Consider the following 27,696-nt stretch of genomic DNA (forward strand, 5'->3'; position numbering starts at 1 on the left):
TGCTTTGGGCGGCCCTGCTTGCCCTTTCTCCTCTACTCTGCCCCCAGGTCCCCTGGGCCCCTAAGGTGGGCTCCTCGTGGATATGGGCGGGCGCTTTGTCTTGTCTGCCTCTGGGACAGCCTGGCGCTTGGGGTCCCTTCAGGAGGCAGGCAGCCTGTTTGTAGGCACCATGCAGGGTCCCCCATGTCAGCGGCTGAGCTGGCATCAGTCACCTCCAGGGAGCCTCAGTGGGCACACATCCAGGGTGAGAGCTCTCTAGGGGTTCAGCTTTCGCTGCAATTATGCGGATTTATGTGAAGAGTTTATTTGCCCACTATTGTTGAAGGGAGTCTTTTTATTTTTTGCTTTGCCTTGTTTGTTTTTGCCCTGGCTTGAGAATCTGCATCTGGATTATTTTTCTGCAGACCCCGTCCCTGTTTTTTCTGAGCAGACACCCATTTGGTTTTCTTCTGCTGTATGTTGAGCCTCTGCAATATCCGTCTATGGTTTTTCCTCTAAAAATGCTTTGAAACCAAGTACAGTTGACCTTTGGACAATACAGGGGTTAGGGGTGCTAACCCCCCACACAGTTGAAAATCTCTGTGTAACTTTTGACTCCCCTAGAACTTAACCACTATAGTCTATTATTGACTGGAAGCCTTTCAGATAATATAAACAGTAAGTTAACATATTTTGTATGTTACATATATTGTATGCTGTAATCTTACAATAAAGTAGTCTGGAGAAAAGAAAATGTTACTAAGAAAATCATAAAGAAGGGGCAGTTGGGGGGCTTAGTCGGTTAAGCGTCCTGACTCTTGATTTCGACTCAGGTCATGATCTCATGGTTCGTGGGTTCGAGCCCCACGTCGGCCTCTACGCTGACAGCGCAGAGCACAGGGGTGGGGTGCGGGCACTGGGGTGCGGACACAGGGATGGGGTGCAGGGAGGGTGCATTCCTTTCTCCCGCCTGGGGTAACCAAGTAGCTGGCTTAAAAGAAAAGGAGTTTCGGGGCACCTGGGTGACGCAGTCGGTTAAGCGTCCGACTTCAGCCAGGTCATGATCTCGCGGTCCGTGAGTTCGAGCCCCGCGTCAGGCTCTGGGCTGATGGCTCGGAGCCTGGAGCCTGTTTCCGATTCTGTGTCTCCCTCTCTCTCTGCCCCTCCCCCGTTCATGCTCTGTCTCTCTCTGTCCCAAAAATAAATAAAAAACGTTGAAAAAAAAAAATTAAAAAAAAAAAGAAAAGGAGTTTCTTTCGTGGTTCAGGAGACACAGTCTGAAAACAGGACTGGTTCTCAGGAGGCTCTGAGAGAGAATCCGGATTCTTGGGGCTCCATGCGTTGCTGGGCTTGTAGACACTTTGCTCCAGTCTTGACCTCACTTCCCCTGGCTTGTCCCGTGTACGCTTCCCCTTCTCCTACAGGGACACTTGTCCCTGGAGGTAGGCTCCACCCTGATATTCCAGCATGAGCTCATCCCCAGAGCACACCTTTCTTCCGTCTACAAAGACCCTTTTCCAAAGATGGTCACATTCCTGGGTTCCGAGTGGACTGTGAGGGCCACATGTTGCAGGTGGGTAGGAGACATTTCTGGGGTGCCAGGGCAGGTGATGGGAGAACCTTTGCCTCGCTCCGAGGACTCCCTTCATGGCAAGTGAGCGTGTCTGTGTTGCACAGTCTGCACCCTCCTGTGGCTTTGGCTGTGGCAGAGGGACCCTCGTCCCAGCAGACAGAGGCCCAGTCTGGACTGCACCCAAGTGGCCGTGGGAGGCAGATATGGTCAGACCAGAGCGCGTGACCGCCTCAGCTCCTTTGACCCCCATGTGGAAAGAGGTCACTGTGAGGAAGGACAGCCACAGAGAAGACCGACAAAGGGCCAACAGGCACAAGAAAGGAGCTCAGCATCCTTACTGACCAGGGAGGTGCGGGTCACAGGGCACAGAGGTGGCGCCTCACCGCCCTCGGGACGGTGGGAATCGAAGTCTGAGACGCGCAGGTGCTGACGGGGACCCCCAAGCACTGTGGCTGTACGGTCGCCAAATGGTGCCGCCCCTCTGGAAAGCCACCTGGCGGTGGCCCCGGCAGTTTCACACGCAGTGACCCCGGATTGAGACCCCTTCCAGATTTACGCCCAAGAGAGGTGGAAAGCTGACGTCCACACGAATACTCGTTCATAGCAGCATCGCCCCAAAGTGGACACAGTCCACCTGTCCACCAACTGGGGAGGGGCTCCACCAACAAAATGTCCATCCCCACAGTGGGAACTGTTCGGCCCTAAAGAACGCACTGACGTGCCCCACAACGTGGACGATCTTTGCAAACATGCAGAAGGAAAGGAGCCAGATGCAAAAGGTCACATCTCCTGTGATCCATTTGCATGAAACGTCCAGAGCAGGCAAATCCGTAAAGACGGTAGATCAGGGCCCGTAGAGGGATGACTGGGAATGGGTGCAAGCTTCCCTTTGCGGGGTGGAGGCGATCTAAGATTAGTTCGTGGTGATGGTTGCACAACCCCGCGAATGTACTAAAACCCCTGAGTTGAGGACTTTAACTGGGAGGATGTTATGGGACATGAGATCTGTGTCAATAAAGCTGTTTCTAAAAGCCCGGATTACCCTCTTCTGGGAAGGGGGCTGGGTATGTCGTCCTGACCTGCTGGAGGTGCGTGTCCCCAGACCTTCCGGGAGCAGCACCACCCGACTGGCCCTGGGTGAGGTGTGGTCAGAGGGTCTGGGTCCAAGGCTGCAGCAACCAACCAGCCCACCTTCTTCCTTCCCTCCTTCCTTCCTCCCTTTATTTTAATTTACATTCAAGTTGGTCAGCATGTATTGCAACAATGATTTCAGGAGTAGAATTCAGTGATTCATCCCCTACATATAACACCCAGTGCTCATCCCAGCAAGTGTCCTCCCTAATGCCCCTCCCCCATTTAGCCCATCCCCCCCCCCACAACCCCTCCAGCAACCCTCCATTTGTTCTCTGTATTTAAGAGTCTCTTCTGTTTTGTCTCCCTCTCTGTTTTTATCTTATTTTTGCTTCCCTTCCCTTATGTTCATCTCTTTTGTATCTTAAAGTCCTCATATGAGTGAAGTTATATATTTGTCTTTCTCTGGCTAATTTCACTGAGCATAATACCTTCTAGTTCCATCCACATAGTTGCAAATGGCAAGATTTCATTCTTTTTGATTGCTGAGTAACACTCCATTGTGTGTGTGTGTGTGTGTGTGTGTGTGTGTGTGTGTGTGTACACACATCTTCTTTATCCATTCATCCATCAATGGACATTTGGGCTCTTTCCATACTTTGCCTATTGTCAGTAGCACTGCTATAAACATTGGAGCACATTTGTCCCTTCGAAACAGCATCCCTGTACCCCTTGGATAAATACCTAGTAGTGCAATTGCTGGGTCGTAGGGTAGTTCTATTGTTAATTTTTTGAGGAACCTTCATACCGTTTTCCAGAGCAGCTGCACCAGTTTGCATTCCCACCAGCAGTGCAAAGGAGACACTCTTTCTCCGCATCCTTGACAACATCTGTTGTTGCCTGAGTTGTGAATGTTAGCCATTCTGACAGGTGTGAGGTGGTATCTCATTGTGGCTTTGATTTGTGGTTCCCTGATGATGGATGATGTTGAGCATCTTTTCATGTGTCTGTTGGCCATCTGGATGTCTTCTTTGGAGAAGTGTCTGTTCATGTCTTTGGCCCATTTCTTCACTGGGTTATTTGTTTTTTGGGTGTTGAGTTTCATAAGTTGTTTATAGATTTTGGATATTAACCCTTTGTCTGATATGTTGTTTGCAAATATCTTCTCCCATTCTGTCGGTTGCCTTGTTTGCTGATTGCTTCCTTCGCTGTGCAGAAGCTTTTTATCTTGATGAGGTCCCAACAGTTCATGTTTGCTTTTGTTTCCCTTGCCTCTGGAGACGTGTTGAGTAAGAAGTTGCTACAGCCAAGATCAAAGAGGCTTTTGCCTGCTTTCTCCTCGAGGGTTTTGATGGCTTCCTGTCTTACATTTAGGTCTTTCATCCATTTTGAGTTTATTTTTGTGTCTGGTGTAAGAAAGTGGTCCAGGTTCATTCTTCTGCATGTCACCCTCCAGTTTTCCCAGCACCACTTGCTGAAGAGACTGTCTTGATTCCATTGGATATTCTTTCCTGCTTTGTCAAAGATTAGTTGGCCATACGTTTGTGGGTCCGTTTCTGGGGTCTCTATTCTGTTCCACTGATCTGAGTGTCTGTTTTTGTGCCAGTACCATGCTGTCTTGATGATGACAGCTTTGTAGTATAGCTTGAAGTCTGGGATTGTGATGCCTCCTGCTTTGGTTTTCTTTTTCAAGATTGCTTTGGCTATTCGGGGTCTTTTCTGGTTCCATAAAAATTTTAGGATTGTTTGTTCTAGCTCTGTGAAGAATGCTGGTGTTATTTTGATAGGGATTGCCCACCTGCATTTCTAAGTCCTTGGGTCCCTCAAGTGTGTGTTAACCCCACCTGCTCAGCCAGCAAGGCCTCCCCAGGTGCTGGCTTCCCTCCCGGTGATGTCCCGTCTCTTAGGTCCTCCCAGTGGGAGGAATTGCGTGTTGCTCCCTGACCCCAGCATGTTCCCAGACCGCAGGTGAGGCTGGCCCGGGATTAGGGCTCCCTACAGGTGTGGGGCTGGACTCTCCCAATCCACTTCATCCCCGCTCTGTGGCGCTGATATGCCCAGGACTGTGGGACACTCGTGGGCCCTGGGCCTGTGCCAGCAAAACAGAGATCGGGGTAGGCCAGCTGGCTGTTGTCATGTACCTGCAGTGATCCACTTGGCCCCAGAGGGACCCCTGTTTGGGCCCTTTAATTGCTCCTCTGATTAAACAAACAGGCTCAGTTCACGTGTGCTCTGATTTGGTGATCACCTCAAATTCTTTTTGAAGGAGAGGACAATTCATAAAGAAGCAATTAACAAAATTTTTAATGTTTATTTTTGAGACAGAGAGAGACAGACAGACAAAGCACAAGTGGGGGGGAGGGCGGGGCAGAGAGAGAGGGAGACACAGAATCTGAAGCAGGCTCCAGGCTCCGAGCTGTCAGCACAGAGCCCGATGCAGGGCTCGAACTCACCAACTCACGGACCAGGAGATCATGACCTGAGGCGAAGTCCGACGCTCAACTGACTAAGCCAGCCAGGCACCCCCATAAAGAAGCAATTTAAATTTCCGTTTCCCTTGGGTAGATTCCCACCGTCCCAGAAGCTGAGAAGACTTCCCAGCCCGGCTACCTCGCCTGTTTCCTGGGCTGCAGCCCGAGCCCAGGACACTGTCCCAACAATGGGAGCTCGGGCCTGGGGCCCCCGGGGGACTGTGTCCCATGGCTGCCAGCAGTGTGGGAACCGTGTGGGAATAGAGTAAATAGCATGCCACCAAGTTTACTACTTAATAGCTTTGAAAATAACTCGCATTTGAAAGAACCTCAAACCCATTCAAATTCTAAACAGACCTCCTGTAGTTCAGACACCTGTGGTCAGGCAGGGCCTGCCTGGGGGCGGCGTCTGGGGGTGCGAAGCACACTCCCTCCCCAGATGTGTGGGTGCCCGTGCCACTTTTCTGAGAAGTTATGCAAGGGGCTTCTCCGTGACCCGCCGCAGCTGCCCGGCTTGAACTCCCCATGGTCCCGTGCTTGGTGACTCATCTGTGTGCACAGCACTGGATGGGGAGTTTGGGGAAATCATTTCCTTCTGGAAACCATTCACTGGACAGTGTGTGATGTGTAGGCGTTGCATCTGGTTTGGCCTGAAGCCCAAATACTGCAGCCAAGGCCAGTGTGGTCACCTGGGGTGTGGCAGGGTCCCGTGCCAGGCTGCTCCCCGTGGAAGGGGGATGTCCCAGCCCAACAGGGGGTGACCTAGCCTCCTCCCAGGGCTGGGGCCCTGCTTCTCAGGAGCATCTCCCCCAACAGTGGGGGTCTGTCTCCAGATGGGACCAGAGTATGTTTATAAAGGGGCCCCTCGCCATGGCTCCCAAGGCAGGGACCCCCTGCAGCTGGAGGGGTTTCTCCGGGGCCCCTTCCTGGGTTACTTTCCAGAGTCGCCAACAGCGGGGAAGCTGGCCCTCCAAGTGGGAGCCATAGCTGGTACAGGGAACTCGTCTCCTGGGTGTCTAAACGGGTCCTACACTCCAGAGCTTGTGGGGCACTAATTTAGCAGATCATCTGGGGGACTGCAGAGTGCTGGCCTTCCCTCAAGGAGGCCCACAGTCCGCTCTGCTTAAGAAGTTCTTATAAAACCTCATTTGGGGCAACGCTGGTTATGGTGATAACAGTGTCTTAAAAATTTAGTGAGTTCAAAACTCTGTCTCAGAACTTAACTGTGAGGGGCACCTGGGTGGCTCAGTCGGTTAAGCTTCCGACTTCAGCTCAGGTCATGATCTCACAGTCCATGAGTTCGAGCCCTGCGTTGGGCTCTGTGCTCACAGCTCAGAACCTGGAGCCTGCGTCAGATTCTGTGTCTCCCTTTCTCTCTGTCCCTCCTCTGCTCGTGCTCTCTCTCTCTGTCTCTCAAAAAAAAAAAAAAAAAAAATCTTATGTGTGAGCCTCTTGGGTGTGGGTAAGATTTCAGGACTATTTTTTGCTGGAATAACTGGACCCTAGATTTAATTTCATGCCCCCCCCCCCATCACTATAAGAGGATGTACTCCTTTGTGGGGATCCAGATTCAGCCTCAGGACACATCTTTTAGGTCGATGTGTTGGGCAGCTGTTCTAGAACCATCTGTGAGTTGACCGTGAAGTTGGGCTGTGTAGTCTGCCCACCTCAGCTTCCTGAGTGAGTCATACTGTGTTTAAGTCTTGGCCTGGCCCTGCCAGAGGGGTGCTTTCTCTCCCTGCACCCCTCCTGTAGAGGGGAGGCCCCCACCGCACGTCCATGCAGACTTCATCCCGCAGCAGGTGCAGTGAAGGTCTCCCGGTACTGGGGTGACTGGCGCAGCTCGCTAACCCATTCCCCAGCCCAGGCCGGGAGTCCGAGGGCTTGGGAGAGTCCATCTATCTGCATCTTTGAGCCAGAACAGGCGTCACCCAGGCCAGGGGCTGCTGGCGCTCCCACTTGTGCCAGGTCCGGCTCAGGGTTGGCTCTGAAGTGTCAGAGATTAGGGGAGGGACCTGGAGCGGGGATGGGCCAGGGCTACAGGGCCAGGCTGCGCTTCCCTGGCAGGCGACCCACTCACCCAGACACCTGCTGAGCGGGAAGGGGCAGGTCAGGCCCCTGAACTCGCTGAGCGGCCAGGGGCTCAGCGACCACTCTGAGCCCGAGAGACTCCTGCGTTTCTCCAGCCACAATGCTCGCTCGTCCCGAGGCCTCTCCTCCCTCCCACGTCGCTCCTTCTGGGACACCACCGACCTTCCGGCCTCCATGGCGCCCGCGGAGGCTCCACTCGCTGCGCAACCCCAGCCCACGCTTCCCGCGACCCGGCCAGCTTGGCCTCTTCCTCCTTTATGTGAGGGCAGCCCGCCCTTCCGGACCTCACCTGGACACCTGCGCCCCGCCCCCTTGTCCCTAGGGCTCCGCCACTTGCGCCCCCAATGGCCCACGCAGTGCGCCCAGTGCCGCACCCGCAGTGCCCCGCACCCCAGCCCCCGATGCCCGGCACCCACACCCCAGTGCCCCGCGTCTCAGCCCCTGATGCCCCGTCCCTGAACCCCAGTGCCCTGCGTCCCAGCCCCCAATGCCCGGCACCCATGTCCCAGTGCCCCGCGTCCCAGCCCCCGATGCCCCGACCCTGCGCCCCATTGCCCCGCACCCCAGCCCTGGATGCGCGCCCCTTGTCCCAGTGCCCCACCCCCTGATATCCTGGGGAAGGCTCAGAAAGACTCCCGGATTTGGGCACTTCGGGGACCAGGTGCGGTCGTGGGGGGAGGTCTCTCCCGCCCCTGCTGTCGGTCCTCACTGCCTCCTGGGGGTTGAGGTTCCCCACATGGCTCTGTTGGTTGGCACGGGGTGTCATTGTGGTCTGCTGTTTGGGGGTGGTGCTGTCGTGTGGATGCTGCAGGCCACTTTCAGGGAATGATGCTCTCAGAAGTGAGGTCATCTTGGCTTGTTTTCTATCACCTTTGACTGCTTGCACCAGGGACGCTTTTATTGGTAGTGATGACTCCCTTAGTGACAGACTATATTGAGTGTCTGCTGTGCCCCGGGCGCTTGCCAGGTACTCTGAGTGCGTTAAGCCCATTTTGCAAATGGTAAATGGAGACGTGGGTAAGTGCCGTGCCCATGGTCACCGTCCAGTAAGTGACTGAGCGGGATTTGAAGCTCAGCGCATCCTGGACCTAAGCCCAGCACCCATCTTTATAAATTCTGAAGCTGGTTCATCCTGCCATCGGGGCACAGGCTCTTCCCCATGCTGTCGAGGGCCCTTGATTTCTCTGGACACATTTTCAGGATGGCCGTCTCTGTTGCTGTACCATAGACATAAAATATTTATCGATGTGAACTGAGTGTAACGTCGTCAGTCTCTCTTGGGCAAGCATTCGGCTCTGTAGCCGCGAAGTGCTTTGCCCTTGAGGCAGACCGCTCACAGCGGCCCGGCCGGGCCCCACGCAAGGGAGGACAGGCCACCTGTGGCTGCAGTCAGGCTGGAGGTGCGGGCGGGGCCAGCTGACTGTCCGCTGGTGCCTGCCCTGGGTGGGGCGGTTCCTGGGCTTCAGCGGCGATTTTCTGGCTGCGGCCCAGGATGGGGCCAGCCTCCTAGGGTGGATGGATGCTCCCTGGGCATTCAGAGGAGACCTGTGGAAACATGTGGTGTCCGTGCAAGTTGGCCCACGTGGGTGCGTGTGCCGGGACCCTGAGCCACTGAGCCCGACCCCAGTGGGACCCTCCAGCTTTCTATCAGGGACACGTGGTGCCAGTCCGGATGGGAGCCCTGTGCTGCCTTGCTCTTAACACGCAGCAGGGACCAGAAGGGAAAGTGAGTTGCAGAAAAAGGCCATCCTTTGTTAGGGGGGCGAAGTGACAGGTGGGGCTACTTTTTGGGCATGGGATCCAAGCCTAGGTTCTCCCCTGTGCAGACTGGGGAGTGGCCGTCACCTCCTCTGAGGGGGTGTTGGATTATGGAGGTTGCATGATTTAGACACAGCTCTTGACGGTTTTCTCTGTGATTAGTCTGCACCAAGCCCTGGCTGCCAGGACCTAAAACCGCTGGGGCCTGGCCAGCCTCCTCAAGCCCTGGGGGGAAGCAGCTGGCCACCTCAGGGTCTCCCTGGCCAGGTGTGCCGGCCAGGTGCAGGGGGCCACAGGGGTGGTGATGTGCCCAGGGCCCAGCTCTGCGCCTGAACCTGAGGCCTCAGGGAGGGCAGGCACCGAGTCCTGAGAGGGAGCCAGTTGCGGGCGGGGGGGCGGGGAGCAGGCAGCAGGAGCTACCAGCAGTTGGGGAGGGGGTGTGGGACAAAGCCCCTGACTGTCGCTCCTTGTGACTGGGCGGGCTCTCTGCAGCCCCTGGGTAGAGATAGCAGGCAGTTGGGTCGGAGTGGGGGGGTGGGCACAGGAGTAACCAGCCACCAGTCCAGTCACTGATGGGCCAGATGGCAGGGCTGCTGCCTTGTGACAACAGGAGCCTGTGCCTATTTGGGGCACCAGATCTGCTGAAGGGTGGCTGGTGTCTGGGCCAGGCGGCCCCGGGGTGTACTGATGTAGACAAGCCAACTTTGGGGCATGAGTCATGGCTCCCCAAATATGCCAGACGTTGGTGGGGACAGAGGGTGGTGCAGACCTTCAGGAGGGCCTGGGTCGGTGTTTGGAGGCAGTGAGGGGTTCCAGCCATGGGACGAGTGGTCAGTGGGCTTCCTTAAGACCCTAGTGTGGTCTGGACTGATTCTCCCAGGCCCGGGGACTGGAGACCAGCTGGCTGGGTGGGGGCACCACTGGTGGTAGGGGGAGCAGTCACATTCAAGGTGCCACGACTTGAGGCTTTTCTGTTTGGTTTGTTTGTTTGTTTGTTTTTGGCAACATCCTTGCATTTCTGGTGTTGCAGTGGGGAATCTGAGGCTTTACTGGAAAGCCAGTCTGGGAGAGGCCCAAGGCTGGCGGACTGGCACCTTAGGCGCCCAGCCCTCATCCCTGAGCAACCTGGACTCTGTCCAGCTGATGCCTACCTGGGGTCCACTGAGATCTGGAAGGCTGGCTCCTGCTGAGTGTTGGGATGGCGGGAGGCATATGGGGTGGCCTGTCTGGGGAACGAGTGAGCGTTGGGAGCCCAGCTCACATCCTGGGGCGGGTGCTGAGGGGAGGGGGGTGGGCAGGGGGCTGGGGCTCCCCACATGCCACCTGGGCTGTGCTCCATCACCAGGCAGTGTGGGGGACTGGTCCTTTCTGGTCTGGCCAGGCCTCCTGTCCCGCCATCTGTCCTACCCACCTGTCTGGCCATCTGCCTCCACCCCTCCTCCCCATCGTGCGGCTTGGCTGGGGCTGTGCGGCTGCGGCCTGGAGCGAACAGGGGCGTCCTCGTGAGGCCCTCCCACTGCAGTGCTCACTTCTTACTTGGGAAGCAAGGGTGTGAAAGGGATGGGAGCCCTTGTCACACTCACCCCTTCATCTTTCCCACGAGGATGCCCGAGGGTCCTTAGTGTGAGCCCCAGGCCGACTCTGGGCTCCATCCTGTCCTGTCATGCGACCTTGGGCCTTCCCTTTCCCTGTGAACTTCATCCGGGTGCTCTGCACAGGGCTGGGCGGGCCTGCTCCTGCCGCCTTCCGCCCCAGCCCAGCCGGCCGGCTCAGCCCAGGGCCTGCAGCAGGGCCTGAGCCCCCTCCCACTGTGGCCTGCGCCCTCTCCCACACCGCAGAGCAGCTTTCGAATGAAGGAATGATTTCATCAACTTGACAAAATTAGTGCTGAATCAGTTCGTGTTTGCACTTCGACTTAGTGCTTCTTTGTTATTTCCTGGTTTTCCCGCCACCTCTGATGCTGCCTGTTCGTAGAGTCATGGAGCCTCCCAGGCCAGACGCTTTCTTCCGTGAGCTTCTGTTTTGTCTTCTTGCGACCGCGAAAACTTACGCTGCCCTGAACTGATTGTGAGAAAATATCGACACAGTGTGGCAGAAAAGACATTCCTACTGAGTTCTAAATTATTCTCTTACAATTTTTATTTCAAAATAGGGTGAGTTCTTTTTTTGTTGTTGTTGTTATTTTTTGAGTCCTTCTTATATATACCAATTGGTTCTCTTTGTTGTGAACATTTTCCTTAGGGATATTTAAAAGTGTAATTTAAAATTTAATTTTAGGGGCGCCTGGGTGCCTCAGTCGGTTAAGCCTCTGAGTCTTAGTTTCTGCTCAGGCGGTGATCTCATGGTTCGTGAGTTCGAGCCCCACATCAGGCTCCAAGCCCCACATCGGGGTCTGAGCTGATGGTGTGGAGCCTGCTTGGGATTCTCTCTCTCTCTGCTACTCTCCTGCTTGCTCTCTCTGTCTCTTTGAAAATAAATAAACTTAATAAAATTTAATTTAGCATGTTATAGAATAAGGCTAGATGATTTAAATCTAAGAGAGAAAGACAACTTCTCATGTCCCTGAACATCCATGGGTCCCCCACTTTGAGCAGACTTGTGGTGACCCTGCCCTCTGGCTGAGCTGGACGTCCGTGGTGGGCGGGGCTGAGCTGGCCCGTGTTACTCCGGACCCTGCAGACTCCGACACAAAAATGGAGTGTCATCATTCTCCCTTGGATTTTGTTCATCAGCACAAATGGAACTTTGTAGGTTGTGTTCATTCATTTTCTGGAACCCCTGTCTGGAGTTTTGTCCCTCGCAGCGCCTGGGTCCGCGGGCAGGTCTGACCGACGCGGCCAGCACGGATTGCTTCCCGGGACACACACAGTGGACGTCTGCTTCCTCTGTGGACGATGCCAGTCCTGAGGGGGTGGAAAGCTGGCTCAGGGTACGAGTAAAGTTTTCAAATAGCATAGGCCTTTTGAGTTTCAGTAATATAGGATAATCACTAGCTTTAAAAAAGTTTTCTGAATTCTCTTACTCTGCTGCACGCGCGCGTGTGTGTGTGTGTATGTGTGTCTGCGGCTCTCTTTCTGCTGATGCACAGCACGTCTGTAGGTCTGGTTTTAGGGTTTGTAGTTCACTGACGTCAAAGTGAAGTGGGACCAAGAGCCTCGTCTCTGTGCATCATTTCCAAGACCGGATCCTGCCGCACCTGCTAGGTGCTCGTCGCTGGGGGGGCATGGTCGTGAAGAGGTTTAGAGCCCACGCAGCTCTGGGCGGGCACCCAGTACTGGGTGCTGCTGTCTCCTTCCCTGTGCCACCTACACACTCACACAGACACATGCACACCCCGCACACACACGGAGACACACACACACCACACACACACCCCTACACACACGTGCACACACACACACACCACAGTTCCGCTTGAACACATGGTGCTTCTTTGTCACTCTCTCCAGAACGTGGAGGAAGGCGTGTGTGTGCATGTACACAAGCTGAGGGCCACTCGGAAGACGCTCTTGAGGCTCGGTCCCCTCCTGGGTGCAGGGAGGGGAATGGCCGGCGGGGTCAATGGGAGCATGTGAGGGGCAGAGCCTTGTCTTCCTGACAGCTGCCACCACGGCCACCGTCAGGCGTTCCGGGACCTTCCGTGGTCACTCACCGCCAATAGCAGAGGGGGCCGCGTTCACCCGGGCCGTCAGTGTGAATATTGGATTTGAGGTCTGCTTATATATGGTGAGGTTTTTAATGCCAGGGCAAAGGATGCTTCTGAGTTATTTTCTGGACACGTTTGGGCACGGCCCCCTGCATCGTGCCCTCTTTCTCAGAACAGAGACCTGGCTTCCTGGAGGTGTCATTATCCGGTGCCCTCAATCCGGTCCCCAGCCTGTCTGCTGTGCCAGCGGGCGCCGTGTTGTGAGCAGTGGTGGCAGCTGCAGGAACAGGTGCAGGGAGGCTCTGCATCGCCTGCCCTGGTGCGTTGTGACCACGACAGCTCCAGGCCGGCTCCGTGGGAGGCACCGGGCCACAGCGAGGCATCTGCTGTGGGACTGTCTCCACCGTGCCCCCTGCTCTCCCTGACCTCCCACCCCACTGCTGTGAGGGGAGCCGGTGGGTTTGGGGCCAGAAGGAAGCTAGCGGCCTCTGGTGATTGAGGTCAGTTCCCGAGCAGGCTGTCAGGTGCCCAGGCTCGGTGCCAGCAGAGCCCGGAACATGTCATTGGCCGGCGGTGGCCTCAGCCCCTTGCTGCAACCTCCTCTCAGGAAGGGACGACCCCTGTGTAACTGGTAACAAGGTGCTGCTTGAGGCACTCCTCTCCTTCTTGGGACACGGCTTGTGGGATCCAGGACCTCGGGAGGGGAAGCTGGCAGCCACCAGGGGAGCCAGGTCACAATTCTGGGACTTTGAGAAGCAAACAGCAAGGCCTCAGGGCCTCCCTAAAAGTCAGTAGCCCCAAGGCCACGGAGGGTGCCCCCAGCCCCTGCCCGCCACGTCACCCCTCCCTGGGACTCCAGGCCTGTAGGGGAAGGGCCTCGAGATGCCTTCTGAGCATCACTTTCCACGCCACCAGTCAGTGGAACAGGAAAGAGGCACAAAAGTACTGCCTAGCCCCTGACCCCAATCCTGTTCCTGTTTTGTCACAGAGGGGACACTGGTCACCCTCCTTGGAGTGACAGGAACCCAGCAAGTCAGCTGAGCCCACTGAGGGTACACACTGGCTCCCAGGACCAGAGAGGGTGTGAGGCACTGGGTCACCAGTAGGGCGGGGGTCTGAGTCCACCCCGTCCCAGGTCGTGCCCCCGGGCCCCCGCACCCCGGGCAGAGTGGGTGTTCAGGCAGCGTTTGCTGGGTGAATGGGTGACAGAACAGATGCTCGTCTCCTCGACTCTCCTGGAAAAGCCCCGGGAAGGCCGCCCTGGCCCAGCCAGGGGCGCATGCCCCCCCGCCCCCAGGCAGGCACCACAGCTGGGCGCCCCCGCCCGCGGGTCTGCTCTGCCTCATTTGGGGTCTCCCCCCGGGCCAGCTCGAGAGCTGACCGAGTCAGGCACTGAAGGGCCCGGACCCCTGAGCCGAAGAAAAGCCACCCGACGGGCCGCACAGGGGAGGGGATGGAACGCCAGAGCCAAGAGGACCCCCGAGATGGGAGAAAAAGGGACACCAAAGATTGGGACAGTAAGTTACCTGCATTTAACAGCATCAGGGGACAAGCAACCGTGTGCTAACTCCGTGAGGATGAAGAGTGGGTTGTGCTGACTGTGCTGCGAGTGTGCGTGTGTGTGGTCCCCCGGCACCTTTGAACGCCTGCCTGGTTTGTGGTCTCGCCCTCTCCTTTCTTTCTCTGCGCGGTCGTGAACACCACCACTTATGAAAGTATCTCCAAGGGCGTCATCGCTTTTGCTCTGGGTTTCTCCTGATCCTGGAAACTCAGATCCTTCCTGCCTCAGGCCAGAGCGGCTGCAGTGCAGAGGCCCTGAGGCCGGTGTGTGGAAGGAGAAGGTCGCAGGCCGGGGCAGGGGTGGCGGGGGCGGCCAGGGCGCTCAGGGCGGTCGGCAGCCGGTCAGGAGAGCAGGGGTGGGGGTGAGGGGCCTCCTGCCACAGACCACTGGCATTTTCTGGGGGACGGAAGCCGGGCTGAGGGCTGAGAAGGTTCTAGAGAACAGATTCGCGGATGGCAACCACTTATGGCACCACGGTCCGTCAGGCTTCATTTGAGGAAATTGTGGGGTGTTGGTCGGACCTGCGTCCTTCACCGGCTGCCATTGTAGTCTCGTTTTAGGAGCAAGGCCCTTGTTAAGAGCCGATTCTACTCTGCCTCTGATCCCTGCACCCCACCCTCCCTGAACCCCTGCGGGCGGGAAGGCCTCCTGAGACGTGAGCTGAGATGCAGAGGGAGTCAGGACAGGTGCCAGGTTCCGTGAGGGGTGTGGGGCCCGGGAACAGCGATGCTCCCGCTCACGCCAGCGCCTCTCTCCCCCGCAGAGGTCGGACCCACAGCTGCTCGCCCAGTTCTACTATGCGGACGAGGAGCTGAACCAGGTGGCCGCCGAGCTGGACAGTCTGGACGGGCGGAAGGACCCGCAACGGTGCACGCTGCTCGTCAGCCAGTTTCGCTCCTGCCAGGTGAGCGGGCGTGGGGCCGAGGGGCCTGTCGTGGGGGAACCCGAGGCCTTGTCACCTGCTGAGCACATCTCAGGCTGGCCTGGCCGATGTGCTGGGCGCCCCCTGGTCCAGCTGTGCACCGGGCCTGGAGGACACTCGACCCCGAGCGGGACAGCGTGGGGGAAGAGAGCCAGGCGAGAAGTGCAGGCGGCCCAGGGCACTCTTCCCGAGCAGAGGTAGGGGGAGGCGGGATGAGCAGGAGCCAGCAGGGTCTTGGCCAGGGAGCAGCTAGCAGGGGAGAGGGGCCAGGCTGCGGGGTGGGGGCGCTCAGACTCTGGCCGTGTTGCACGGTTCAGAGCCAGCCGGGGAAGTGACACCAGAAATGTCCTGCAACTTAGCCAACGACCAGCGTGAGCACATGAGACGTGGTTCAGTTTTGTCGAGTGACAGGCAGGGTCTTTCACAAAGTTCCAGAATGTTCTTGGTGCATTCTGCCCACAAGTCTTCCTGGATTCCGTCTGCCCTGGGAAGGGGGCTGGGGTGTGCTTCCCAGATCCCGGGGGGGGGCAGGACGGGGTGGGGGGTTTCGAGGAAGCCAGCGTCCCACTGTGTCTTTTAAGCATCAGGACAGTTAGATAAGGGTTTTGGTTCTTACAGGCAGGTCCTGGCTGGCCCTGGAATGACCAGGAGCCCCTCCCCTCTCCTAGGGGACTGGAGGGCCCAGGGGGGCCTCTGGACTTGCTGGGCCATTGACACTCCCCCTCTCCCTCCAAAGAATGTCCTTCCTTGTGCCCTCAGCACGTGGACCTTGCAGCTAGGAGGTCTCTCTCTCCTGCCCCGCCTGCCTGCGCCCCCCCACCCCCCGCCCCCGCAGTCAGTTTGTCCCTGACCTGCTCCGGCCCGTCCACTGGCTGCCGTAGTTCCAAGTTACATACATTGACCAGATGGGGTGGCAGCTACATCAGGTGCTTTGCAGAGCCTTGGCAGGGTGACAGCAGAAAGGGCAACTCTCTAGAATTAGGCGTGGGCAAGGCAACGTTCTTGGAGAAAGAAGTCACAAAAAGCTAAAAGGGTCTTGCACTCCTACGAGCATCTTGAACTCCTCCCTCCTCTAAGACTCCTGTGTCAGGGTCCCAGGCCCAGCCCAGACCTGATGCCCCACGAGGAGGACACACAGGACGCGGCACAGTCATGCTCACGGCTGGGATTTACCCCCGTGAAATCGAAGCACCATCGGCACAGGGTAAAGGGGGGCCAGGGGGGCAAGTCCCGAGGAAGCAGGCGCCAGCTGCCAGCATCCTCTCCCGGGGCGTCAGGTGGGGCGCGTTGTGACAACACGTGTGGGGTCTCGGCCGCCAGGGGAGCACATGAGAGACACAGAGCAGGGCTCCCGCCGGCGGCCGGTCCCTCTGGCCACTCTCCCTGGCGCGGCCCAAACCGCAGGCCCCTGGGAGGAAGGTGTCGCCACGGACACGGCGTTGGCGTGACCGGGTGAGGCACAGGGGCTGCTCTGGTCAGCGGGGGAGCCGGGGATGCTCCCGCCAGCCGGGTGCCCGGACGCCCACTCAGGGGCCTCTGGGGGGCCTGCTGCCAGAGCTTCTGCACCCAGACTGGCACAGTGAGAAGTTGTGGGTCCCAGCTGCGTACTCTGCCCCCCTCCCAAGAAGGAGGGTTAGCGGTGCTGCCCAGGGATGCCTTCGTGTACGTGCTCTGATTTTATGAAGGCTCATCATGGTAACATATTTAACTGGCCGCTTACTGGGGCCCCGTGGGCTGTGTAAGGACTCTTGCCAGAGCGGATTTCAGCAAAGCTCAAGCATTTAGGTTGAAAGTGTCTGTCATTTCTTTTTTTTTTTTTTTTAAAGTTTATTTATTTTTGGGACAGAGAGAGACAGAGCATGAACGGGGGATGGTCAGAGAGAGAAGGAGACACAGAATCTGAAACAGGCTCCAGGCTCCAAGCTGTCGGCACAGAGCCCGACGCGGGGCTCGAACTCACGGACCGCGAGATCATGACCTAAGCCAAAGTCGGCCGCTTAACCGACTGAGCCACCGAGGCGCCCCGAAAGTGTCTGTCATTTCTAACATCTGCCTTAAATTAGGACATTGTTTTTTCAGATTTGACTGCTGTTTCCCATTCCATTCGACTGTCATGATGCTGGTTTGTTCGTTTGTCCGTTCATTCATTCACTCGCTCATTCATTCAGCAGCAGTCACTGGAAGAGGGTCTCCCTCTGGTTGGAGGGGTGGATGGTGTCACAGAAGGGAGGCAGGCTGAGAGGGGGCAGGCGTTTGCCGGGTCACGGCAATCAGGGAGGGCTGCTTGTACAGGACCCATGTGCACAGGGTGATGTGCCCGCCTTTGCAATGTAGACTCTGGGGAACTGCAGTTAACATGGGACTGCAGCCCACTCTGCAGGGCCACTTGGTGGCCTTGATTTGAGAGTGCTGTCATGCTATGCAGGTCACTGGAGACCAGGTTCTGGGGCCCCAGGCCCCTGGCATTCCCAGCCCCCATGAGTCAGTCCCGGGAAGGATGTGGCCACCACAGCCAAGCACCCGGAGGCCGTGACTTTCTCTGCTTTGAGGCTGGTGGCTCGGCACTGGCCATGGGAGCTCTCCTCGTCCCCCTGCCGTCTGACCCTGACCTTGGTGACGGGTCCCTGAGTCTTCCCATCTGGGGCATCTCGGGGCCCCTAGGCCCCCTGAACCCCAGCACAGCCCTCTGCTGAGTGTGGCATCTGTGCGGGGCATGCATGGTGGCACCAGCCTGGCCTGGCTTAGTTCTCCAGGGGCCCCTGGAGGCGTCCACGTGTGGGTCTCTGACTGGGCACCGTTCAGTTCTGTTTGAGTCAGTGCTCTGGCTCCAATGTGGGGGTACATTCAGTCTTCCTCAGGGTGGGGAGGGCCCCCACAGAGGCCCTCTGGGTGATGGCCTCGCCATTTAACGCCTGCTGGGAAGTCTGATTTCTCTCACCAGTGAGTCCTGGGGGCTTCATGCACCCCGATTCCAGCCAGAGCCGGGGCCAGTGCTCCACGACCATCTGCTTGCTCAGCTGACCGTTGAAAGGTGCTTGGCATCCGGCTGGTCGGCCCTTGGGAGTGCAGGTGGGAGCCTGGCGGGCTGCGGTGGTCCACGAGACCCACAGCACATGCTGCCTGCTCACCGGCAGGTGAAGGGCAGGTGAAGGGCAGCTGGTGCTTGTCTGCAACCTCGTCTCCCCCGTGCTGCTTGCTCAGCCAGCTCTGGTGGGGGTGGGGGCTTGCTGGGGCCCCAGAACACAGGGAAGTCCCATCAACATTCATCCGCACACAGTGTGCGGACTTCTCTTAAATGAAGCTGTGTTGTAGGCCCTACCCCTGGGGTGTGTAGTATCTTGAACCTTTCTGCTCCATAATGGGGTCTGTTACATAAAGTCTCCAGGCAGATGATAGGTGCAGAGTAGATGCTCAAAAACCAGGAGCCTCGGGGCACCTGTGGGGGGCTCAGTCGGGGTGCCTGGGGGCTCAGCTGGTTGAGGGTCCGACTTGGAGATCAGGTCATGATCTCACGGTTTGTGAGTTCAGGCCCCATGTCAGGCTCTGTGCTGACCCCTCGGAGCCTGGAGCCTGCTTCGGATTCTGAGTCTCCCTCTGTCTCTGCCCCTCCCCTGCTTATATTCTGTTTCCCTCTCAAAAATCAATAAATGTTAAAAATATTTTTAAAACTACTTAAAAAAAACCCAACCCAATAGCCTCCTTTCGTCTTCTTACAAGAGTGATACTGTGAGAAGCACATGGGCTGTGTTGGTGAGTCCCGCTCTCCATGGGCTGCCCACGGGGGGCCGTGGGGGTGAGTCAGTGGGGGGCTGAGAGCCGGTGCAGTGGAGAAGGCCCAGGACCCCGTTGGTGGCTCCACCTTGCTGGCTCTGACTGTAGAAGGAGGCTGAGTCATTGGTTTTCATCGAAATGACCTTCTAGCTCATGAAAATTACGGACTGGGGCACATGTGAGTGTGCAGTTTGTGTGTGTTCTCTTGCTTCAGAAACCATAAAGGATTAAAAACCATAGCTCCGAAGGATGAAGTAAATCCTGGATTGTTGCGATGGCCGAGTTGCGCCCCCCCCCCATTCATATGTTCAAGTCCTAACCCCCAATCTTAAAGACATAATTAAGGGAACATGAAATCGTCATGGGTGGGTCTGACCAGTGTCCTTGTAAGAAGAGAAGAGGGACGACCGTGTCAGGACACGGGGAGAGGACAGCCGTCTGCACGCCCAGGAGTGAGGCCTCAGAAGCCAACCTACCCGTGTGTGGATCTCAGACTCCCAGCCTCCAGGACCGAGAGGAATAAATGTCTGTTGTCTGGGCTGCCAGCTGCAGGGCTGTGTTATGGTGGCCCCAGGACACTAGTATAGTTGGGTTTGGATTTCGTGGTGCAAACGGGGTTGAAGTTGCTCTGGGCTGGATTCTGCCATCGACCTGTTTTCCCTAAGTCACATCGTAACGTTTGGGCGTCAAGGGAGTATAATTTTAGATGCTTCGGTGAAGAAAATTAAATGGCAAAATGTGCTAACAGACCTAGTACCCAAGTGTAGCTGGTTAATGGGTCATGGTGGGAGCGCGTGAGCCTTGCTGTAGCTCTGTGGTGTGACAGTTTGAGGTCCCCCCCGTGTGCGTGACCTGGCGAGGGGCACCCCCGAACCTCCCCGTGCCGGAAGGTGCTGGTGCCCGCCGTGGCAGAGGTGGGTTCTCGGGGAGGGGGGGTCCCTGGAGTGCCCTCACTGCAGACCCCAGCCTCCTGCCCACTGTGCGCTGCACCTGGGTGCACGCGTGGCCAGATGTCTGGACTTGCTGTCACAGGGGCTGTGCCCGGGGAGGACCGGGGCCGGGGGAGTCCCAGGAAGGCTGACCAGCTCCGCGGCAAGGCCGGGGAGCTCCTCACAGCACCCTCCCTTTGCAGTGACCGCATTGTTTCCGTACTGACTGTTGGGCGTTCCTTACATACTCTGGACAGCAGCCTGCATCACATTATGACGTACAATTATTTTCTCCCCGTCTGTGGCTTGTTCTCTCATTCTCTGCCCAGTTTTGTGAAGGACATAAGTTTTAGATTTTGAGAAAGGTCAGTTACCCACTTTCCCCCTTGTAGGTCGTGCCTTTGACGTGTTCTCTAAGAAGTCTTGGCCTGACCCAGGGTCATCAGATTGCCCCCCGTGTTTTCCTCTAGAAGTTCTGTGGCTTCAGAACTATGATCCATATTGACATAACGTCAGGACACAGTGTGAGGACCGCACCGACGTTTTTTATTTATTTTTGCAAATGAATTTTCAGTTGTGCCTGCACATCGTGCTGAAAAGACTGTCCTTTCTCCACTGAACAGGCTGCATTTTCTGTACTAAATGACACCTTTATTGACAATCAGTATCCAGATACGTGTGGGCCTAGTTCTGGGCTGTCTGTTCTGTTCCCTTGATCTGCCCGACTTCGGGCCAATTCCACACCGTCCTGATTAGGGCGGCAGATTTATCCTTGGTGTTAAATCACGTCGTGTCAGATCTCCAACTTTGTTCTTCTGTTCCGAAGTCGTGGGGGCTGCTCTCAGTCCTTCGCATTTCTGTACGAAATAGAGCAGCTGCGTATAAAAGTCTACGAAACCGCCCGCTGAGGGGCCGAACGGGACCACGCTGGATCCGCACGTCAGTGTTGGGGAAAGCGTGCGGTTTCACCACCGAGCACGGTGCTGGCTATCGCCGCCTCCCACGGACACCGCTGGCAGGCGGGACAGGGATCCTGGGATTCCTGGCTCTTCAGTGCCTGGGAGACAGCGTTCTGGTGCCTTCTCACTTGCCCTGTTCTCACGGACCCAGAGTCACCTGAGGCTTTGTTCTGTGTGTGTAGTATCTTTTCCTCTTACTACGTGTGAAGTTTTCTCTTTTCACTGGTTTCTATCAATTTTATCATGCTGTGATTTGGTGCAGCTTTCTTCGTGTTCCCTGTGCTTTGGGTTCATGGAACTTCTTGGACCTTGAGTTTATTGTTGGTCATTAAATTGGACAAAAGTTGGTCGTAATTCCTTCAAAGATTTTTGCTGTCCCCTTCCTTCTTTCAGGTCTTGAGTGATAAGCCCCTTTGACATCTTTTCTTTTTATGCTTATTTATTTTTTGAGAGAGAGAGAGAGAGAGAGCAAGCAAGGGAGGGGCAGAGAGAGGGAGAGAGAGGATCCAAAGCAGACTTCGTGCTGAGAGGGCAGAGCCCTATATGGGGCTCGAAACCACCAGCTGTGAGATCAGGACCTGAGCCGAAGTCGAAGTCGGACGCTTAACCGCCTGAGCCCCCCAGGCGCCCTCTTTGACATGTTGAAGTCTGACACTCAGCGATGAGCTGTTATGTGTTTTGTTATGTGTTTTGTTCTCAGACTCACTGGAGAGTTGCTTTGTCTTCAGGTTTGTTGTTCTTTTCTAATGAAATGTCTCATCTGGGCTTAACCTCATCCAGTGGATTTGTTTTCCTCTCAGATAGTGTCGTTTCCCTCCTAGATCGGCGTGGGCCCTTTTTCTTTGTGGTCTCAGCGAACTTTTGGGACATGTGGGAGTCTGTTGTAAGGCTCCGCTCCTCCTCCACCATGTCCCCCGGTGGCCACTGCACCACCTGCATCAGGTCGGCCTGAGTTTTCTTTGTATCATGTGTCATCTTTTCTTAATCCTTTGCAAGCCTGGTGATTTTTTATTAAACGTCTGACATTACAAATCTCGCCTTTCTGGGAGCTGAATAATTTTGTATTCCTACCAGTCTTTTTGAGCTTTGTTTTGTAATGTGGTTTGGTTACTCAGAAACCGTCTGATCCTTTGGATCCTATTTTTTAAAGATGTTGGCGGGGGTGGGGGGGAATGCGCCTGGGTGGCTCAGTTGGTTGAGCATTCGGCTTCGGCTCAGGTCATGATCTCGCGGTTTGTGAGTTCGAGCCCCGCGTCGGGCTCTGTGCTGACAGCTCAGAGCCTGGAGCCTGTTTCAGATTCTGTGTCTCCCTCTCTCTCTCTGCTCCTTCCCTGCTCATGCTCTGTCTGTCTCCCTCTCAAAAATAAATAAACATTAAAAAAAAAAGTTGGGGGGGTCAGAGCTGAGTTTAATCTGGTGCCAACCACCCTCATCACCACAGCCGCGACACTTCTGGGTGCTCTGCCTTCTGCCCCATGAACAGAACTGAGCTCTGGCTGCCGCTGCCTCCACTGCGTGCGTTGCCTCCTTGCTGGTCTCGCGGGCATGTGTCCTCGCAGGGCCCTCCCGGATCCACGTGGTTTTCCCTGGGCAGCTCTCTGTCCTCTGGCTCAGGGCCTCTTCTTCTACTGTCCCGGTCCTCTGGACTCTCAGCTCTGCTCTTCACTGGGGAGTCTGCTGGGTCCCGCCTGGGGGCCCTGCCTCTGGGCCGGGCCCTGAACGGTTGCTCTGGGCCGCGAGCCAGGCAATCAGGGCTGTCCTGCCCATCTCTCTTCTGCCTGGTGGCTAGTGTCTTGGGAACCATAGTCTTGCTTTTCCCGTTACTGTTGTTGTTGCTTGAGGGAGGCAAATTCGGTTCCTGTCACTTGCACATTGGCCGGAATTGGAGGCCCTGCAACTGCTTCCTGAGATACACTCTGTGTTCAGCACGGTTCTGGGCACTGGGGGCCCAGCCGAGACTAGAAGGAGACCCTCATCCTCGGGCAGCTGATGTCCTGGCGGGCCAGGCAGGGTGGGGAGTGGGTCCAAGCAGCTCACAGGAGGTCAGAGCCCTGGCTCCCCCTAATAGCAGACAAACACCTAGTGCTAACTATTGTGACTGCCCCTATTTGTTCGTTAGCTTGTTGAATCACCAGAAAGGGGCTTTCCTACTCAGAAAGCCTTTAAAAAGGAACTCCCAGCAGTACCACTTGACGTTGGTTGAATTTTATTTTTAGTTTTTGTGTTGCGAGGCAGAATTTCCTTCAGGGTTTAATGCATTGACTTTTGCATTAGAAAGGTCATGCTTCCCACCTGTAGTGATCTTCCATATCTGCTTCCTTTTTTTTAAATGTTTATTTATTTTTGAGAGAGAGAGAGACAGTGCTGGGACAGCCCGTGTGCTGGGACCGTACATAGCTGTCCATCACAGGTGGGGCTTGTGGAGACGGGCAGGCGTGCGACCGTGACAGCGGCAGAATACAAGACTGAAAAGGAACCGTGCCCAACGTGCGGTCTTTCCTCCGGCGACACTTTCCCTGCTTCTGTGTTTTCCACTGTTTCCAATTTTCCTGTGGTAAATGTGCCTTAATTTTATCCTTAACAAATTAAAGAAAAAAACTGAACTTTCAATGTTCCTATAATTCCAGACAGTGAATGGTAGATGTGTAAAGAACAGGATGATTTTAAGAAAAGAATGAATGTGATTTAAGAAGCAATAAAATGAGCATGCTTCCCTTATGTGTACAAAGAGTTCAAAACAGTTTCTTATCCTTTGTGTTTTGAACATGAGGAAATTAAGTAAAATAATTCTCATGAGTCTTTAGAACAAAAGTTACCATGTATTAAGACTTGCTGTGGGCCAAACGGAGCCAAGAGTCTTACAGCCTCCAGCTCACACAGCCCTCCTGAAGGGCTGGTCTCCTTTTCCAGGCCTCCTGGACGATCAGAGAAGTTAAGCGGCCCATCCCAGGTTGCACAGCCGTGAGGGGCGGAGTCAGGGTCTCCACCTCCTGGAAGGAAGGGGGCACTTCTTCCTCGCTGGCTGACTGACATGTTGCCGTGATTGATCTGCTGGTTCGAGAAGAGTCTGAGGGGATGCTCGGCCTGCTCTGTCTACAAAACTGAGGTTCAGAGAGGACAGTGGCTTTGCCCCCAGCCCTGGTTGCTGAGTCTGCCAGATGCCCTGGCCCCTGTGGTCACTGGTGCGGGGGGAGGCCCTCACATAGGACAGGCCTTGGAGTCCTCTGTGGCGGGTTTGAGAAGCCTGGTTTTACATACTGTCCCTCGGTGGCCTTACTCCCGGACAGCTGAGCTTGTCTGTATCGTGAACAGACCCAGGATGACACAGGCTTGTGGCGGTTCAAAGTGAACTTTTTGTGTACCTGTCCACCTAGCAGTGCCATTTCTCCGGCTCTGTCGTAGGAAATTCATGTACAGGTGTTGCGAGAGAGGTGTTCAGGGACAGTCCTGCAGGGAGTGGGCGTGGGTCAGCAGGGGAAGACAAAGGCATACGGCCAGCGGCCGGTACAAAGGGCAAGGAAAAATCTACGTGGTGACGTGGGAGGCTCCCCCAGGCCCGCGGTGAGCAGAGGAGATCACAGAGTAATAGCCACAGCACTGCCCGCGCTCTGGCTACATGAGTGTGAGGAAGGGGCGTGGGGAAGGGGGAACGGGACTTCACTCTGGGTGCTTCTGGACCATGCGAACTTTTTGTAGCAATTGCAGAGCAAGCAGGGATCCATTACCATATCACCCTCATGATCTGTATGTGGAAATGCACATACACTGGAAAACGCACTGTATGTGTTTTTCATGTTTTTCAAGCAGTACCTGACGGCCACCAGCTGGGGCTGTGTCTTAGCGCCCTTTCTCTGTTTCTGATTCAGGACAACGTGTTAAACATCATTAACCAGATCATGGATGTGTGCATCCCCCAGGACCGAGCCCCACGGGATTTCTGCGTCAAGTTCCCCGAGGAGATCCGGCATGACAGCCTGGCGGGCCAGCTGTGGTTTGGGGCCGAGGTAGCGGGCAGCCAGCTGGGTCCAGGGTCACGGTGTGGGGCGTTGGGCCGCACCTGTGTGCACCTGCGGGGGCAGGGACCTGGTGTCTCCCTCCCCCTTCAAGAGCCCCACCCACCATGGGTTACGGATGGCGCGTTCTGATTAGGCCGCACACCCCTTTGGAGGTGTGGGAAAGCCATGAACTGCTCCCTCCAGATGTACATAAGCCAATATGGACACGAAGCTTCACGTGCAATTTCTGTGAGGTTCTCAGGCCCCCAGATGTGAAGGGTCTCCAGGTGGTTCTTACCAGCAACAATCCTAAATTAGGAGCAGTGTTTCCCTCGCCCTCTGACAGGAGGGGTCATTCTTGCCCAGGGGGTTGGGAGCTGTGTTAGGGTGCCTCAGTGGAGCCACCACCCTCTCCACCCCTCAGACCTTGACCTTCATCTCCCAGCGAGGAGACTGCAGCCTGAGAGGAGGGTGCCTGACCTGTGGTGGCCGGACCAGCCTCGCCCCAGCCCACTGTTTCCCGTACCCGCACCTCGCGACCCCTCCCTTGGCCATGCTGGGGTTCTCAGCCTGTGTCTGCCTCCCTCCCAGTGAATCTCGGGAATGCCCTGTCTTCCTCGGGCACGGCCTGGCCCTGTGTGTCCCCCACCTGACCCCTCTCACCCCTCTCGCCCAAGCTGCCTGATGGGAGGGTGTCCTCGCCAAGGCCCCAGTTGGTGTGGGTGGCCCCAGGCAGGCTAGCCCTGTCTCTGGTCTCAGTTCTCACCGCTGTAGAGTGGGTCCCAGGGGCAGGGAGCTGTGGAGCCATGACATGATGTAGGTCCTGGGCCCCGTGGCACTGGGCGCCGTCTCTCCCGTGTGGTCCCGGTGCCAGCCAGCTCCACGCTCCCCTCCAGGGTGGGTGGGAAATCAGCGACACCACACTCCGCCCCCCCGGGAAAGTGCTTGTAGTCCCAGCTCCCCTCTGGGTCACTGCTGACAGGATAAGACGTTGATGGGTGCTGGCCCGAGGTGGGCAGGGGAGTCCCACAACACCACAGCCCCACGCGGGGATTGCGTGGCCGCCCCTTGGCCAGGACCCGGGTCGACGAGTACCGCAGGTCACCGGACGAGTGGAAGAAGCTGGGGAGGTACACGCAGCCCGCACAGGCCTGTGACCTGCCTCCCACAGCCCAGGACAGGTGTGGGCAGATTTGCGGGCACGGAGGGACCCTCCTTATCTCCCAGAAGCCGGGCATCCCGCACTGATGAGTCTTGGCTCAGAGGAAGGTCTGTGAGCATTTGTGGAAGCGGGGCATCTTTACTGCCTAGAAAGGGCAGTGGTGTCAGGGAGCCAGGTTGGCCCTGAGTGCCACCCCAACCTGGTGTCAGGGACTCCCAGGCACCCATTCCCAGTCTGTGGGCTGGGCGTGGAGGGGGCAGGAGTCACCTGACCGGGGCCCCTGTACGGAGCCCCCAGACCCAAGAGCCTCGGTGGGTCCGCCTTCCCTTTCTGCCCACGTCCGGGTCTGTGTGGGGGACCCTATCAGCCACAGGGGGAGTATGTGCTGTCGCGGCCGTGGCTACTCTGGGTTAGGAGAGACCGCTGGCCCCAGAGCGAGGAGACAGTAGGAGGCGAGGGTGCTCCTGGGAGCGGGGCCCAGGGGAGGAGGGTCACACCCGGGCCCAGCCACCACTCTTGTGCCTTCCTGTCCCGCATCACGGTCCCCGCGGCTCTGGCACCACAGCCCTCCGTGGCGGCTCTTGAGCTCGGGCTCTGCAGAGCCGGGCGGGGGGGAGGAAGGACCCCGGGCCGTCGGGCTCCAGGAGGCTCTGAGTGACCCGCCCCGCGTTCTCTGCCCACAGTGCCTGGCCGCCGGCTCCATCATCATGAACCGCGAGCTGGAGAGCATGGCCATGCGCCCGCTGGCCAAGGAGCTGACGCGCAGCCTGGAGGACGTGCGGGGCGCCCTCCGTGATCAGGCGCTGCGGGACCTCAGCACCTACACGGAGAAGATGAGGGAGGCGCTGAGGCACTTCGACGTCCTGTTTGCTGAGTTCGAGCTGAGGTGACCCTGAGGGGGAGGCCCCAGCCCTGCAGCGCGTCCCACTGATGGCGGTTCAGGGCCATCCGTCTGCGTAGTTAACCCCGGAGGCCCAACGTGGGGCCGTTGGGGGGTCAGGCTGGGTGACCTTCCCGGGGGTCTGGCCCACCCCCTCTGCCTCTCCCTGATGCACCCCAGCGCTAAAGACCCGGGAGGTTCCTGCAAGTAGCCGTCACCTAGAGTGGACGTGTCGCCCGCCAGAGGCTCTGCTGCTCCCCTCTGCCTCCTGCCTCGCCTCCGCCTCTGACCCACCCCCCACCTCTGACCTCCTGCCTCACTTCCCACCTCCGACCTCTGCCCTCTGCTTCCCACCTCGCTTCCTGACTCTGACCTCCCCGCTCTGACCACCTGCCTCACTTCCTGCTTCTGACCTCTCACCTCTGACCTCCTGCCTCGCCTCCCCTGGTGACTGGGCTCACCGTAAGGGGCTTGTTGGTCGCCAGCTGCCCCCTGATCCCGCCTGTTCACCCACTCACCCCACAAACACCCGAGCATCACTTCCATGCGCTCAGATCTGGGGCACGGCAGAGCAAGGGAGAGGTGGCCGTGGCTCCTGGGCCACGGGGACGCTCCAGCTCCCTGGGATGAGGGCGAGGGCACCTCCCCAGGTTAGGGGGGTCTGTGAGGATCACAGGGTGCCCTCCCCCCCATCCCCCAGCACCACCACCTGCCGTGAGCTCCACCCGTCCCCTCCTGCCCGCTGTCCAGCCAGTGCCTCCCGCCCCACTCCCCACGGGCTGCCCTCACCTGCTCCTTCCCCGGAGGACACAGGTGGGGCCTGGGGGCCTCCTCACAGGGCTTTGGAGAAGCGCAGGACCGGGAGTCAGGCACGCCACCAGCTCCCACGGGCGCGGAGACGCTCGCGGTAGGCGAGAAACAGTGGGAC

General features: G+C 57.1%; 1 protein-coding gene across 3 annotated transcripts in view; it reads left to right on the top strand.

The window, feature by feature from the left end:
- ZFYVE28 (zinc finger FYVE-type containing 28) overlaps nucleotides 1-27,696 on the top strand; it is a 116,830-nt gene that overhangs the window by 41,742 nt on the left and 47,392 nt on the right. For all 3 annotated transcript variants that reach the window (XM_019453877.2, XM_019453876.2, XM_053901770.1), the window contains exons 2-4: nucleotides 14,914-15,054; nucleotides 24,598-24,735; nucleotides 26,572-26,774. In XM_019453877.2, coding sequence (XP_019309422.2) covers nucleotides 14,914-15,054; nucleotides 24,598-24,735; nucleotides 26,572-26,774 — 482 coding nt within the window. The remainder of the gene's footprint in view (nucleotides 1-14,913; nucleotides 15,055-24,597; nucleotides 24,736-26,571; nucleotides 26,775-27,696) is intronic.

Source organism: Panthera pardus, unplaced genomic scaffold (assembly GCF_024362965.1).
Source record: "Panthera pardus isolate Hobbes unplaced genomic scaffold, ASM2436296v1 HiC_scaffold_13, whole genome shotgun sequence".
NCBI lineage: Eukaryota > Metazoa > Chordata > Mammalia > Carnivora > Felidae > Panthera > Panthera pardus.